This window comes from Brachyhypopomus gauderio, chromosome 8 (genome assembly GCF_052324685.1).
Source record: "Brachyhypopomus gauderio isolate BG-103 chromosome 8, BGAUD_0.2, whole genome shotgun sequence".
Classification (NCBI taxonomy): domain Eukaryota; kingdom Metazoa; phylum Chordata; class Actinopteri; order Gymnotiformes; family Hypopomidae; genus Brachyhypopomus; species Brachyhypopomus gauderio.
The window spans coordinates 16,994,089-17,010,641 of NC_135218.1; the positions used below are offsets into that span (position 1 = coordinate 16,994,089).

Genomic DNA, 16,553 nt, shown 5'->3' on the forward strand with positions numbered 1-16,553 from the left:
GTATATGCAGGAAGTGCTCTTCCTGCTGCACTGACTACATAACCACACACCTCTGAGGTGATTGAAAATGATCTGTTTGTGAAGGAAGTCAGGCATCTAAGAAACATATATCTTCTAATAAAAAAAAGAGATAGATGTTTATCTATAGCCACAAATGGGGGCATGTTGGAAACTCAATATGCATTCAGGTTTCAGGCTTCAGTAACGTCTGCGGTTATCTATTGGAATATTGGAATTCCTAATCAACTTTTCTGTTCCTGGGTGGTCTCAGACGTTTTGCTGTCCTTTGACAATCTAATGAGACCAAAAGGTGGCAAAGCATAGAACAGCCCACCTGAGAGGTGACAGAAATACAGGGACAACTGCATTGTAAAATAAACTGTCCTGTCTAGATCCAAATGATTGGAAAGATCTCACTTTGTAACCTTGAGACACTTTGGAATAGAGACTCGCATGTTTGTAATTAAAGCTACCTGGCTCAAAAGCTCATCAATTCTTAATGACTTTCTTATTATATACTTCCTCATTATCTATGTCTTTAAAAATAAAAAGTGTAAAACAAATATGCACTGTGAACACTCCCTATAATTCACCAATAATATCCCCATAATTCACCATCCATCCATCAGAGGCTATGAGAAAGAAACAAGCTTCAGCGTGCAAATGAAAAGCTACAGCCAAGAAGCCAAATCAGTCAGAAGCTGTGAATACGTAACTCGATTCAGCTTCGTTACAATCACAGGTCATTTACATCAGCTTTACAAAAGCTGCTTAAGTAGTCCTGGCAAAGGACAAGCAGTTAAAGAGAGATAGAGAATAAGATATGGATGGACAGAGAACGTGGGGGATGGGGGATGGGGGGGGGGAGTTAGGCAGCGCCTGTCACAGCTGAAGCGTTAGGGAGAGAGGGTGGTTTTATGAGACACCTCCAACTTGAGTCATTTTAATGAAACCACAGATAAGGCACAAAGGGGACAGGCATAAGTTAATGCTGTTAATACTAATACTAAAGGCTTCAGAACAAAAGGGGAGTAGCTCAGCTCCTATGAAGAGAAAAGACGGGCACCTTGTGAACTCCTCGTCTCCCAGCATGCCTTTGGAGTGCGTGGCATAGCGGCATGGCGTGGTAGGGGTCACGGACTGGCTCAGATAATTCGGGCTGCTGATATGATTCTCCATGTTCTGAGAGTACGCTGAAAGACGAGACAAAGCAACCAATGATCTCTTTAGCTTAGCATGAAATCCACTTACTAACAGTATTTACAGAGGTCACACAGTTAGACCCTCATATCTCTCAGAGAACCGTAGATGACATGCGTCTAGAAACATATGGGGTATTCACCTATTTACTCAGATACACATTCTACACATGTGCCCCCTTCTAAATACCACACAATGTACATTTGTAATACATCACACAGATGTTCACATGTTGGAATATATTTAGTCAGTGTTCAGATGCAGTAAAACAAAGGACAAATACTATGGCGACGAATTCCTCTTCCCCACTATGTGAGCAACAAGTGAATGTTAATAAGACATGTTTTATAGTGTGGCATGAGTGGAAAAGTAATCTGCTTAAAAGAAAATGACCTTCATCCAAAGGGTATGCTCATTTATCACCATGTTCCCTCTGCAAAACCATGACATCCCCCATGCACAGGACCAGGGTGCACACCGTGCCTTGGAGAACCCATTACGCTAAGTCCCAGCAGTAAAAGGGTTCCACCCCTGTGGAGGCGTTGCACTAACCCTGCGAGCCTGGCCGATGGGTGTGAGGGAGTAGTATCATGTGACAGGGCTCACTTAAACAAATAGCACAGCTCTCGTAAAAACAGCTTTCCGAGAAAAAAAAAAAAAAAAAGTGCTGCTCGCTCTCGAGAGGAATGAACGCCCTCTTTAGAGCATTGAGTAAGACAGCGAGGAAGAAGAGCACAGCCGAGCGGTAGAGTCCAAACCTCAGACAACACAAGCGAACTCCCTATTTAGTTATGGTGGATTAACAGTTTAAAGATGGTGGTAGTTGGAGGTTGGGTGTGTGGCGTTTTTGCAGATTAAATTTTATTCTACCCTTCAGGCCTTTAAGCATTAATGGCAGCTTCCTTGGGTCCCTGTGTGGGCCCTTGGTAATACTCTGGACCTCCTGGTTCTGCTTCACTCAGCACTTTTGGGACAATGCCAATCAATTCTGGGATATTCCAGAGCTGCAGCCTCCCCCACAGAACAAAGTTCTGTATCCCACTCATTCAGATGGGATTAGCCTCTTGGATGAGTTCATGAAACTGTTGGGGGGGGTTATGACATTTCATTTTTGCACTTTATTAATACTGGGTGGGATTATTTCTCCTCACAATAAGAGGCAAACTATGGTTAAGGTGAGAGATGAGGCCTTAATTATACAGGATAAAACGCAGTAAATGTCCTGAGCAGCCCACAGCATCGTCTTCAAAGATAACAGGAGTCTTTAAAGGACTGTGGCATGATGGCACGGCAGCAGCGAGTGTGTGCGTGAGTGGCTAAGTGACGAGAGTGTACTCGAGTATCAGTAGCTTTGGAGATGAGTCATGTGTGACTTGTGTGGTGGGAAGCTTGCTGCATCACTTCATCACTCTGTTGTTTCACCGATAAGGCGGCAGTCTGGGAGTGATCAATCGGGAGAATTCACACCTCCGCTAGCAGCTCGGCCATCTGACGGCAGGACAAGCCGCACACTGCAGCTCTGTTTGCTGGGGTGATTTTATCTTTTGGCAGTTTGGTTTTATATCAACAGCCCACTGCAATGTGATGGAGGAGGAAGCGCAGTCTGATCTGCACACGCGGTCTCAGGAGTAGGAAGGTGTGTGTGAGCGCCCTCACAGTTGGTGATGTCGGGGGGAGCGTAGCTGTCACTCATGAAGACGCTGGTGGGCTTCGCCACTTTCAGGTAGACCACATCAGTCGTGTTCTTCAAAGCAGCCACGGCGTCTTCATGAGTCACCTCTTCAAGGCAAGCAGAGTTCACCTGCAGTCAACACACACACACACACACACACACACACACACACACACACACACACACACACACACACACACACACACACACACACACACACACACAAAATGTGATATAAAAAAAATGATGTAGGACTGCATGGGGACTGTGGGTATCTTAGCACACTTACAGCGATAAGTTTATCCCCTATCTGGAGCCTTCCATCTTTGTGGGCAGCGCCTCCTTCAATGATCTTGGTGACGTAGATGCTGTTGTCGCCAGGAATGTGCTGGTTCTCCACCCCTCCAGCAATACTGAAACCCAGCCCTGAGGAGCAAGTGACAGACAAGCCTTAGAGAAATGTTCAGAACAGTTGTGTTATTACAGGGTGACTGCTGCCAAAAGACGACCTTCAATAGTTACATTATGACTATATCATTTTAATTATATGCACAATGAATTAGCATAGTTAATTTATTGTCATAATATTATAATAAAACTATAACTTTCCTCATTTATCCTGGAGGCCCACTCCATTAATTCTAGTGAAAGCAAAGGCAGGCCTTACCTTTCGGACCTTTGACGAGCTTCATGTCGACTACCTTCTCGCCGCTGGTCTTTTTCCGTCGAATGTACAATCTGACGACGCAGCCGGCCTCTTTCAGCGCCTCCACCGCCTTACTGTGAGTGACGTCTCGAGCGCTCACGTCGTTCACGCGTAGAATGCAGTCATTCACTCTGCACACAACCCAGACGGGTCACGTTTGCACGTTTGGTCACACCCCTCACGGGCTCAAACTACTGCATATGAGTATTCCCTGGAAGTGGAGGGGGTGTGGGTGGAGCACAGAGCAGGGAGTGGAGAGGAGGCGGCATGGGGGGTGTGGTGCAGCTGAGACTGGAGAAGTAGGGTGGGCAGGGCAAAAAGCTTTAGACAGGAATATTCAATACGGTGCTCCACCTGAGTCTGCCATCTTGAGCAGCTGCCCCGCCTGGAATGATCTTCGTGATGAAGATGCTTGGGTCTTCACCAATGTGTGGGTTGTCCGTACCACCTGCGATGCTGAAACCCAGACCGGAATTTCCCTGGGTGTGTGTGCGTGTTGTGGTTTAGACAGAGAGACAGCACATGAACATGATCAGAAGGCACAGAGCCCAAACAGTACAGATTACACAGGCAGATCAATGTTCCAGTTCAAACATTAGCCTGACTGGGATGCACTGCTGATGTAAAACCCTCTGCGGTTGCACAAGGTCACCTGGCCTGCCGGCCTGCCAGCCTTCCTGCTGTTTAACTGATCATTTGCTGCAATGGTAAGCTGACAGCATTGTGCTAATAATGTGCTAATAATTGCTACTGTGACTTTGAATAGGAATTAAATATGTCACACATGGAAAAGTGCAGCTGAATATGTTCTTGAAAGCTAAAGGAATGCTAGCGCTAGCCCAGCATTGGAGCGTTAGCATTCAACCTCGTGTGTGTGTGGTGTCAGAGACCTTTACAAAAGCAGCCCCAGACAGCACTAGAGAACACAGATGGGGATCAAACTGGTTTTGCTATACTCGCTATCCTGTGAACAGATGATTTTGAACATTGTATGCTACACATAATGAAAATATTTATACTTATTGTTCTTAAGGGTCGAGCATACCAGCAGTAAAGCATTACAATAAAACAGACACTGATGGGAGCAAACTCACTCGTTCTAGTGCAATTTCTTCATATTCATAATCAGCTTCTGTTCCATTCACCTGCAAAACACAAATATGTAGAGTTTATGTGGAAATACCTGAATAACCTTTACAGCCACATGGCAATATTTCCTCCTCTACCGCTTCTATGGACAGAAATGGACAAGCAGCTGGTAGAGCTGTATACTAGAAAAGGTCACAGGGAGGCTTATTCAGTATGTCGTTGGCACACATAAATTTCAACTTTAGTCCCATCATGCTGATGGCCACACACAGCTGTCATTTATCTTGGTGAGAAAATTAATTATCTTCATACCACATCATTCTAACACCCCCCCCCCCCCCCCCCCCCCAACCAGGGCTCCAGAGAGATGCAGACCTCGTCCCAACCCAGGAGAACTCAACTCTACATCTTCCTCACAGAAGCATGACTCGCAGGTCTGCCTGCGACGACACAATGCCTCAACGAGCCTCTCCCAGTGGGGCTTCTCTTCAGAGCTATTGAGGATATCCTCATGCTAGCAAAGAGGAAGCTCCTCACAGTACATTACAAGCCACCTGGCAATATATTACCAGAAGAGATAGGGTAAAGCATTTCCTTAATGTTATGGCTGGGGTTTCTTGGGTCTATGTGACATGGACAAAGCTGCCCAACATTTGAAATAAATAACGTACTACGAGCTGAGCCCTTTTAAAACACTGCTGAATAAACAGGCTGGCTGAAGCTAAACTCCATGTTATTTTTACATTATCCCATATATCTCAGCAGTGCCTTATTTCTTTCTACACCTCAGAAAACACCTGCAACACAGTGAAAGGGCAGAGAAAGGTCAGTGTGTAATACTAGCTTTAATATCCATCGCATCACTACAACCAAGATCCTATTAGCACAACCATCCAAATATAATTCTGCAAAAAATACTGTTCTCAAAACCTAGTGCTTTTAGCATCACACTAGCAAAAGTACATAAAGTTCAGCACTCTAGGGCCAGAGTACACGGAGGAATAATATTTCACGCTATAGGAACAGGAGGGTGCTTCGCCAAAGCATCAGAACACGGAGGTTATGCCAAGATGGCAGATCGAGGATGGCTCTAGCAATACACTCACTCTCCCCCAAGTATGATGACATGTCATGTTGTGAAGATCTGAGAACACGCAGCTCGGATCCCAGATCGGGAGGTGAGGTGCTGGCACTGCGGGAAGCAGCAGTCATCCACAACACCAGCCGGCGCACCGGGGTGTGGCGGGAATATCAGAGAGGACGACAAGGAGCTCACACGTTAGCAGCTATCGATACCACAGCTTGGCCTTAAAGCACGTCCCACAGGCTTGCTACAGGGAGCAGTGAAGGTCCTCAGAACCAGGAACTGGTTAGTGGCGTTTTAAACACACTTCCGCATGTCTAAAGTATTACACACACTGTTCGGTGTATTTGTACTTCGGGATTCAGAATAATTATATGTATAGAATATTCATACAGAAATTATACAAGTGTTATATTTAGAGAGAAAGACTAATTTGTTGTGATCCTGCTCAATGTGTCTCTGTCACAAATTTACATAATGGAAGTTGCCTAATTGCCCTTTGACGGTTGGCAAGAAGGAAGGGTGGTATCCTCAGGAAATTCCTCAAAAGGTCATGGCAAGAAGACCGTCCATCGAATCAATGAAGTTTACTTTAAATTAATCGGAAAATCAAGAAAACCTTTCTGTGTTAAAAGGCACCGACAGCAGTGTCACTCAATACGGTTAACTGTGGATGCCTCAGACGATGGAGCGGCTCTTTTGACGACGGGTGACAGCAGTGAACGCAGCAGGTCGTCTGGCTCGGAGGAGGACGGGGATTAGGAGGCAGAGTGAGACGGGAAGATGAGCACCAAGAAAGAAACACCTCCGAGCTGGCGAAACAGAAAAGTCTTCACCCTCTCATATAGATATTGGGAGTTCAATCCCCGATGATGCCACAGCCATCTGTGACTGGGAACCTAATAGATCCAAACTGGCTGAGCTCTCTGGAAGGGAGGAGGGGCACACGCGCGCTCTCTCGCCTGTCAATTACGCTGACATTGGCCAATCACTGGTGGTCAGTGCTATCTGAGTGTATCACACTGCCTTCTGACACTACATGAGCTACAGCTCAAAAAACATGCTTCCTTGCACTCGGTGGTTGGCAGCTGTTGTGTGACAGGGAAGAAGTACCTGATAGATAGAAATTACCTAAATCTAAAATAGCCTAAAAAACCTTAATGAATATGAACTCTACAGCCATGTATAGCTCATGTGAGCAAATATCCTGTATAATCAACAGTCTTCCCTAAACCACCCTTAGATGAGGCTAGAGGATATTAAAGTTATCACTGCATGCAGGGCACTCAGCAGGAGATGCATGCCCACACACACACACAAACACACACCACCTGCCCCCTCCCAATCATCTGATTACTAAACACAAGCACCTGTGCCTTGTATGTTATCTGCCGCATTTAAAGCGTGCAGGTACTCTCCTCTAGTACAGCGCTCCAGAAGACAACCGAGTCAAGCCCCCGTGTCACTGTGCCACCGGCCTTTTCTGCCACCAGCATGCCCTTGTGTCTGTTTGATGGAGGTTTCTGGCCAAGCTCACTGCTGTGCTCGTTTAGAGAATAAAGAACCTCCTTATTCACACCCGCATCTCACTGGCTCCCCGCTGCTGCCACAGAGATACATCAACACAGCCACACAACACTGGGCCGCAGCAGAGAAGCCGTATTCCTGCATGGACTCACATAGGGAGGGTTGTCCAGGCTGTCCGTGTTCACCAACACCGGGGCGGGGCTTGCCTGGAAAAGACACACGTTTTAGTTAGCAGACGGAAGTGACGTAAGAATGCACAAGCATACATGCTCTCTGCACACACCACTCACTTCCTTCACCATAATGTAATGAAACAAGCATCTCATGGCTTGAAGAAAAGAACAAAAAGACAGTAAGCAGCATCTACACAAGCAGAAGCAAACGCAAAAGATGACCACGTACTCTAGGCATGTGGCTAGTGTCTCACACTGGCATAAGCAAGAGATTAACAGCACAGAATGTGTTCATGAGCAGCACAGCATTCTGGGTAAAGTGCAATCCCGAAGCGTAAATGCACAAGCCAGCCCAAGCTAAACGGCTCTGCGAACAAGCTGTGGCTCGCTTGACTAACACAGCGTCTGTGGAGGAGCTGGTGCACGTCGGTAACGCCACAGCCTCTCCATAATCTCTCGAGTCGAGAAGAGAATCACGAAAGTGGGAGGAGAGAATGCATGAGGATAGGAGGAGAGTGAAAGAAAGAGAGAGAGGAGAAAAAAAAAAGAAAGACCTGTGAGGTGGGTGCAGGGATGACAGTGGTCTCAGCTGGGACTGGCGAGATGGGGATCACAGGGATTATGGGAGCAGGGGGCGTAACAGCATCTGCCTGCTAAACAATAACAGTGGAGGTCAAAGTTCAGGCCTGATGACACTCAGCTGCATTGGCGATCATGAGAGCAGCTACAGAATCCCAGCAATCAAACCTTTAGGATAAAACACAGCTAGCAGAGAGGGGGAGGGGAGGGGTGTTTGGTTAAATAAGACTCAAACCACGATTAAAAGTAAAGAAAAATCCGAATGGTCATGGAAAGACATTTATCAGCACAAAAGGACAGACACAAACCTGTGAAAGGGCAATGAGAAATGTTTAAGACTAAATTACTATCAAGCAAATTAAGTCAGCCCAAATAGGGAATCAATTTTGTTATTCAATCGACACTTGAACAGAAACTTCAATTAAGTTGTGGTGAAATTCACCAGTGGTGCATTTCTACTGTACCACCGTCAAGCCATTATCAAGCTAAACAGATTTCTTATATAACAGACACACAGAGAGAAAGGCAGGTAAGAAACATTCAAATAAATCTGCACAAAGCACAAAACAAAATTGATTTCACTGCAGATCATTTCCCAACATGAAATGCTAGGACCATGCTGGTCGTAGACTGAGCGGGGTTGCTATCAGGGAGCGTGTCTCAGGTGAGTGTGAAGTGTGTCGCGTGTCAAGGCATCACGTCAAGCTGCTGAAATGGAGAGTCGAGTGCCACAAATCACACGACGGTTCTCAATGTTGCCGAAAGTGGCTGATTGATTCTCGGAAGGCAGCAATGACAAAAGCCAAAAAAGGAACACTAACCCGCTGAAGAAGCTGAAGACTGATAACACACACACTCAGGAAGCACCAGTCTCGCTCAGAGGTACACGTGAGAATAGTGAGAAGAGAGTCAGGTGTATTCAGGCAAGGCCAGACAGAAAGACAGGAAGGATGTGACAATTATGAATTTTAATATATTCACTGAGAATGTATTAGCATAAAACTGTTATTTACTCGTTAGCTTGAAAGCTAGCAAATGGATTATAATATCTTCAATACTAACTTTCTTTCCCTTGTACATGCTCAAGTGTGGGGCAAAAAATATACCCACAACATTCAAATGAGTCCAGGCGAGTTAGATGCGAGTTATATTCAGTTCTTTATAAGGTCTTACAAGTTGGAATAACTGTATGGCCAGATAGCTGATCTAATTACAGATGTGATGTAGTATCATGTTGGGCATAAGGCAGTGCTGAAATACAGAATATTGTACTAGCAGGATATTAGAGTTTCAAAATGCAGCATTGCTTTCCTGCTAAATAAGTCAAAGTGAGGCCTTTGATGTCTTCAAAGTATCTTACTGTGGCAAAGAAAAACATCATTTTAAAAAACATAAGGGAACCACCAGGCCTTCTTGCATACAGTCCTACCATTGCGAGGGGTCATAATAACAGGACAAACAAGTGTTGAATAACACAGTCGGGTTTTGCTCATGTTAGGCTTTTTGGGAGTGGAAAAACAACACGACTGCTTCAGTGGCATGTTTCACACCGGAGTCCTGCTTCAGTGGCATGTTTCACACTGGGGTCCTGCTTCAGTGGCATGTTTCACACTGGGGTCCTGCTTCAGTGGCATGTTTCACACTGGGGTCCTGCTTCAGTGGCATGTTTCACACCGGAGTCCTGCTTCAGTGGCATGTTTCACACTGGGGTCCTGCTTCAGTGGCATGTTTCACACTGGGGTCCTGCTTCAGTGGCATGTTTCACACTGGGGTCCTGCTTCAGTGGCATGTTTCACACTGGGGTCCTGCTTCAGTGGCATGTTTCACACCGGAGTCCTGCTTCAGTGGCATGTTTCACACTGGGGTCCTGCTTTCAGTGGCATGCTTCACACCAGTGTCCTGCTTCAGTGGCATGTTTCACACCGGGGTCCTGCTTTCAGTGGCATGTTTCACACTGGGGTCCTGCTTTCAGTGGCATGTTTCATACCGGGGTCCTGCTTTCAGTGGCATGTTTCACACTGGGGTCCTGCTTTCAGTGGCATGCTTCACACCGGTGTCCTGCTTCACTGACATGTTCCACAGAGGAGACGACAAACATACTTTTATGTTCAGAAGCATAAGCTCCATACCTCCATACCAAAAAAGGTGTTTTTGTTATTTTAAACAAACTGTACACCCAATATGTCTGTTTCTACTAATAGTGTTGATCAATTCCGCATTTGTACAAGTGACAATGTACAAAGAGAGTTCCTATATACATAACATTCAGAATTTTTTTAACTTGAATTCCATCCACAATGAATTCCACAGACTACCAGAGGTCTGATGATCAGAACCTTTAAAATTAGGATCAGTCATTAACATTGATTACAGGCTCTAATTCAGAGGTCCATTCCTTTAGTTGAAACTGCTATGTGAAAGGAAAAGTAACTCAAAGGTATCAAAGCGTTCACCACACAGATCAAGTTCCCTGGTCCAATGAAGTAACAGGATCAGCTCATAACCTGACAGACTACACTGATTCTGGAGCAGTGGTGTAACTCTGTGGTCCTCGCCAGCCAGCGTAAACAGAAGCTGATACACACACCCTGTTCTTAATTTATGTCCCTCTGATTCATAGTTTCTCTCATCCATGGAACACAAATGTACAAACAGTCCTTAAACCAATCGTTCATATATGATATATTCAATATTTACAACTATACAATCCTAAATGGTAATGGTTACTTCCATTATAATATATTAAATATGTATTTTATCATAATATGCACCTCACACCATAATAGCCCTAAGGAATATTCTTAATTTGGCCAGTAGCATGTTGGCTAAATATTTTGCCTATTTATTGTGGTCCAAATACCTAGTCCAGCATAACCGTTCAGGATAAGGTTTGATGTATTCTGTGGTGTACTGCCTGTAGCTGTGAAAATGCGGAGTGAATTCAAGCACAAAGGCAGAGCAATAAAGTGAAACGACAATTGGCTGAATTTAACAGACTTCCTATACTGGACGCTTACTTCAGAAGACAGTACGGACGTAACGGTTTGTTTGCTCTGACCAGACAATACCAGAGAGAGCAATTTGGACTTAAAGTCCATACAGATGATTTTGCTAAGAGCAAAGCATGTCACACAATCCGTGTGCTGGTGTGTGTATGTGTGGGTGAAATTACACTTACAAATATATACAGGTGGGAAGGTACTGATGTCTCTTTACACCAGCGTTTCTCAAAGTGTGGGGCGCAAGCAATTGGAAGAAATGAACCTTTTTAAGCCTGTCGTTTTAATGCCTGTTCGTTTTGCATAAGCCGCAGATGTTTAAAATGTCTGCGGAACAGTGTGAACCAGGGCTAGATTCGGCCTTTTAATGAATTTGTACCGGCCCCCCCGGTCAACAAATCACGATCACCACCCCCCATATTGGGTAATATGGGACAGGTGGGGCATGGAATTTCCCCTTCTTCTGAGGTGGGGAATGATAGAAAAAGTTTGAGAACCACTGCTTTACACCAATCCTACTTACACAGAAGTGAAAGCATAACCATTTTGATGATGTAATATTAGCCAGCCTCACTACGAAGATTTATGATATCCTCAATTTACAAACATTAGGGAAGCATTATAAGCTCACATCAGGGTGAGATAATACGAATATCTGTCTGATGTTTTCTGATGTTAATTTGGTAGCTCATTTTTGTTTTCTAAAATGGCTGTTTGTTTGTAGCGAGGCTCTGATCTCAGCTGGGTTTCCGTAGAAACAGAACCGATGCCTCTCATGATGCTCATTATCCGTGTAGCTCGGTGTGTTCTAAGGGTGCCCTGTGGTCGTGGTGGAGCACGAGAGGATGACACATGCACAGCACCTCCCACTGGGTGGAGAGGAGCAACCAGAGGAGACACCTCCACTCCCCAACCACAGCAGTCTGGTGCTCAGGCACACGGGGCCCGCCTGGCTGAGCCACAAAGTCCACCTACAGCACAGCCGCACTCTGCAGCCCAAACTACACAAACACCGACCTAAACACTGCTCCGTGTTTGGGACAAACACCAGGTCTGAAAGAACCATAGATCATGCCATATAACACCACTGTAATGCGTTACTGCATTATTAAGATGTTAGCCCTCATCGGCCAAAAGTCACCAATCCACCCTATATCTCGATGGACGGCCTGTGAGAGTGGCCAATCTGATCACTGTAAAGTACAGAAGATTGTTTTTATAACACCAATGTTCAGTACGTACATGGCCTGTGTGTCCAGTGGTAAAATTAGCACCAGTGATTGGCATTGATTAGAGGCCCTGCTCCTGTTCCAGCCACTGGCTCTAACCAGTGTCTGAAAGGAAAAACAACTTCCATCAAAACCACTCCGGTTTAATTACTCGCTATAATGAAGTAGCCGGCTCTATTAACAGATGAACAGTTCAATTACTCACTAATAAAAAATGTTATGTATTGTTGATAAGAGTTTCCTTGTGAATTGAAGCAATGTATTTGTTACAAGAGAGAATAAAGGAAAACCTGACCCTAAATCATGTTTATATTTGGGCCAAACACCCTTCCTTTATAGGTAAATGGAAGCATGTAATCTCTAATTCAATACACTGGCTACTAATGTTTATTAATGAAGTTCTCACACCCATTCAAAATTAACAGCACAGTATATGGACAAATACTGAATATTCAAATATGAACTACACTGAAAATTGCCTGTTTAAAGCATTGCACTTTAACATGATTACTTAATCATACACAATCAAAGACACACAAGACACACACAAACACACTGTTGGACTAATCTTGCCACAGAAGTGCATTACAGATAAACCTAAAGACTTGTTTCCGTAAATCGGAAGACATCACTCCAGTGATGAAAATCTTTTTTAAACAATGCTAAGAAATCCAAGCCCATCAACAGTGCAGACACATACCTTCTCGAGTGAAAGAGTGCCCCATGAGGTCTCATGCCACCAGTCGCTGGCAGGCGATCTGGTTTTAGACTTGTTTCTCGTGGGGCTCTTTCTGTCTCGTTGGCTTTGGATTCTGCCTCTGTTCCTGACCGAAGCAGGAAGCGTGCGGGAGCTGGAAGCATCGTGGGTGCCCATCGGAGCCTGTCGAGGATGTTCCAGTGGGGCAGGCTTGGGCGGATGAGGTGGGAGGTTCTGTGGGAGATGGTGGTGGTACTGCTGCAGCTGAGGCTGGTGGTGGTAGTACAGTTGCTGCTGTTGCAGGTGGTGCTGAAGCTGTTGGAGGTGTGGAGGTTGCTCAAGCTGGAGGTGCAGGGAGAGCCTCTGCGGTCGCCCCAGGGTGGCGTGCACGGACTGCACGCGCGGCTGGGTCCCAGGCTGAGCGTAGCCGGCCAATCCGAGCGCGGCCGTCGCACGGTCCTCGGGAACCATGTAGCGGTACTCGTGGTTGGGGTAGTTGGCGCTCATTCTCGAAGGCCAGGGGAGCTAAAGGAAGGCAGCTGGTTCACACCGGTACGGGGAATGGGGGGGTTGGGGGGGGTGCGAGCAGGAAGAGCCTTGCGAGCGGTGCTAGTCCTCCAGGAGAACGGCTGCACTGTGGCAGTAAAACCGGTCCGGTCCTCCGCTTCCAGCTCCCACTCTTCTGCCAAGCCTCTCGGACTGTGTCTGTCTCTTCCTCTCTCTCTCACTCGTTCGCTCTCTCTCTCCCTCCGCCTCACTCGCTCTCATCCCCCCTGCGCTTGCTCACCAATAAATGAGCTCCGATGGGCATCGCACATGACAGCTCGCAGTCTCTCCTTTTTTTTTTCCTTTTCTTTTTTCCCCCTCCTTTACAGGCATGAATAATCGATGCTCCACTCTTGATTTCAGCCTGGGCGTCCGGTGGTCATGCGGGGCACTACGGCTCCACCCCCAGCGCCTACGGAGGGGGTCTGCATCGCTCCACTTCACACTCAGGGCTGCTTTTGTGTTTCTCTCCCGCGGCATTAGCAGGGGGTCTTGAAGTGCTGGGTGGCAGCAGGAAATCGCGGTGTGTGTCGCAGAGCCCTGCTCACAAATGCTACTAAAGGCAGCGAGCACGTGGACCCCTCCCACCTGATATCAACCACAGCTGGTCTGGAAGGCAGTGGTCTGAGGCTAGACGTTGACCTCCACCACACGGTGCCTTCTCAAAATCCATGGCAACATATCCAGCAAGCCCTGCAGGGATGAGGGGGCTGGTGCCCACGGTTCAGTTATTCTACAGTCCGAACTGCAGTAGGTGGCATTCAGCAAATGCAGCAGAATTTCAGATTTTCAGGATTTATGCAAGTTAAGGATCTGCATCCAGTCCTTTCTCTTGAGAATATGGAACGACATTCTGGCTCCCACCTTGTCCAGGTAAAACAATGTGTTTCTATGTGCTTAGGACTGCCGTGTGGATATGAACTGGGAGATTTGCCATGACTGCAGCCTTTAACACAGTTGTGCCACTTCACACTCCGCTCTCTTGGTGAACACAAACTGTCCTTCAGACTACCACCAAACTCTTGACACTTACAGAAGGATGCAAGTCGTTATTATACAGCAACAGGACCAGGAATTGAAAAGCACGAAGACCTACAACCCATATCATCTTCATCAACCCATAATTCCATAAATAATCAAACAACAGACCAGTTTATGATGTCTCAGCCAAAATAAAACAGCATCATGTTCTCCACTCAGGACTCCTTTTCTGCTGCTTGTTACTAGCACTGATTTGCAACAGATTATTTTCCAGGCCAACGGAGGGATAGAAAAAATACCTCTATTGTACAGCAGGGGGCTCCACATGCATAACCAGGTGCAGAAAAGAAGAAAGGCACTGCATAATTTCTTGTAGCATTTTATTTAGCTGTAAATAAACTTTATTCAAATATTAGAAAGAAACCAATTTGAAAAACAAATAAATATAGCAAATACAGCCATGCACCAAACATCAAGTTTCAACAAATGCAAAATAAACCTAATACTTTTCTTGGATTTGAAAGACCAATTGACCTTCCTGTTGGTATAGTGAAGTTTGGCCAGAGGCTACAGTCAGGTTAACGGCTTAAATTACTGTCTAAAATTTCTCCCTGAATTAGCCAATTAATTAGCACTGCCAATTTCCAACACGTGGAAATTGTGCTCTCTAATTTACACGTGCACCTAACGACCGAAGACATGAAAGCCAGCACAAAACCCTGACCAACCACATACAACCACAGGCCGTTTGCCCCTTTGTCCCTGCCCCCCTTCAGTCACACATGCAGATCATAGAAAGACCAAATGGGAACCAGCAGGCCTTACAATAACCAGTACAAGAGAGAGACGGAACCTCTAAACATGCGGTGTACTTATTAGATTCATAGGGAACGTAATGTTTTAATGTAAAATGTAGGCAAACCATCTTTAAAGATCGTTATCCGATGTTTTACTGCTTTATAATCTCGTATAACAAATCAATGGTGTTGAGCCACTACAACACACTGGAAAATCAATTGGATCTTGTTATAATCACCATTTAAAGGAACTGAAGCGTTTCCAGTTTATCTCAAAAGCTTTGAGACAATGGCATTCATGGGACTCTAATACAGTCCAGACAATAAGAGATGGTAACCGTACCCTGCGGCCTACGGCGTCTCACTTGGAACTGCAAACTTGCTCAGTTTCACCAGAATGTGATGAGGAACTGATCAGTGCAACCGACAGTGGGGTCAGTTAACTTTGGGTTGCTAAAGCAAATTGTTTTGCTGATACGTCAAGCAGTTCCAGGGGAATATGTGAGGAAAGAAGCAATGCTAGTAGGATTTAGAAACAAAGAATACACTGGGATTTTAGCACCATTTGTCATGTTCTGAACTTCATGGTGTCAGTTATTCCATTGCACTGTGAAACTGCATCAGCACCATTTTCTCAAATATATGACGAAGTGTCAGAAGATACAGCATCGGTTTCCCTAACAATTAGTCTATGATGGTCTGTATCTAAATAGCCTGGTTGTATTTCTCCCCAATCTCACTTCACGATTCTCTGTGGAATTATGAGTTCAGCATCGGGGAATACAATCTTTCCCACCAACAGATGGTAATCTGTGTATCTGAAACGACTCTAACTCAGTACTAGCAACGTACACCTCATACCAACTCGCAAACCAGCCGTGAGTGGGCGTGCAGTTCTTAAAGCGAGAACGGTAGTTGCTCCAGAGTGTTGGTGCTGAGATGTGTGTGGGGAGAGACGCGCGCGCGCGTGTTGTCTGCAGGGGCCGTGCTTGCGCCTGCTGCTGTGATTCATAGCAGAGTGAAGCTCCAGCCTACACAGCCCTCTCCTCCGACGCCCCCAGCCAGCCGAGATGGGGACAGAGCATTACCGAACCACTACGCCCGTATCAGCAGAAGCTTTCTGATCATTCTAATCCACCACAACCCTGCAAGCACATCTCTCTTGTGTCTTGAACCGATGAGGTTAATGAGCTGGGTTATAGGCAACAGCCGATTGGCTGCGGCGGAGATGGTGGGCCGGACAATGACCCATGTGATCCGCTCAGCCAACAGCA

The 16,553-nt window shown here is 45.8% G+C and overlaps 1 protein-coding gene across 21 annotated transcripts in view; it reads right to left on the reverse strand.

Moving 5' to 3' along the window:
* dlg1a (discs large MAGUK scaffold protein 1a) overlaps positions 1–16,553 on the reverse strand; it is a 92,415-nt gene that overhangs the window by 28,566 nt on the left and 47,296 nt on the right. For 10 of the 21 annotated variants that reach the window (XM_077015012.1, XM_077015010.1, XM_077015011.1 and 7 more), the window contains 8 exons: positions 8,006–8,104; positions 7,431–7,484; positions 4,673–4,723; positions 3,933–4,057; positions 3,540–3,709; positions 3,162–3,298; positions 2,857–3,001; positions 1,067–1,193 (listed from right to left, as the gene is read on the reverse strand). In XM_077015012.1, the coding sequence (XP_076871127.1) occupies positions 1,067–1,193; positions 2,857–3,001; positions 3,162–3,298; positions 3,540–3,709; positions 3,933–4,057; positions 4,673–4,723; positions 7,431–7,484; positions 8,006–8,104 (908 nt within the window). Of the gene's footprint in view, positions 1–1,066; positions 1,194–2,856; positions 3,002–3,161; positions 3,299–3,539; positions 3,710–3,932; positions 4,058–4,672; positions 4,724–7,430; positions 7,485–8,005; positions 8,105–12,958; positions 13,807–16,553 lie in introns of those variants that run through there. The other 11 variants (XM_077015013.1, XM_077015019.1, XM_077015027.1 and 8 more) reach the window with 5 other exon arrangements.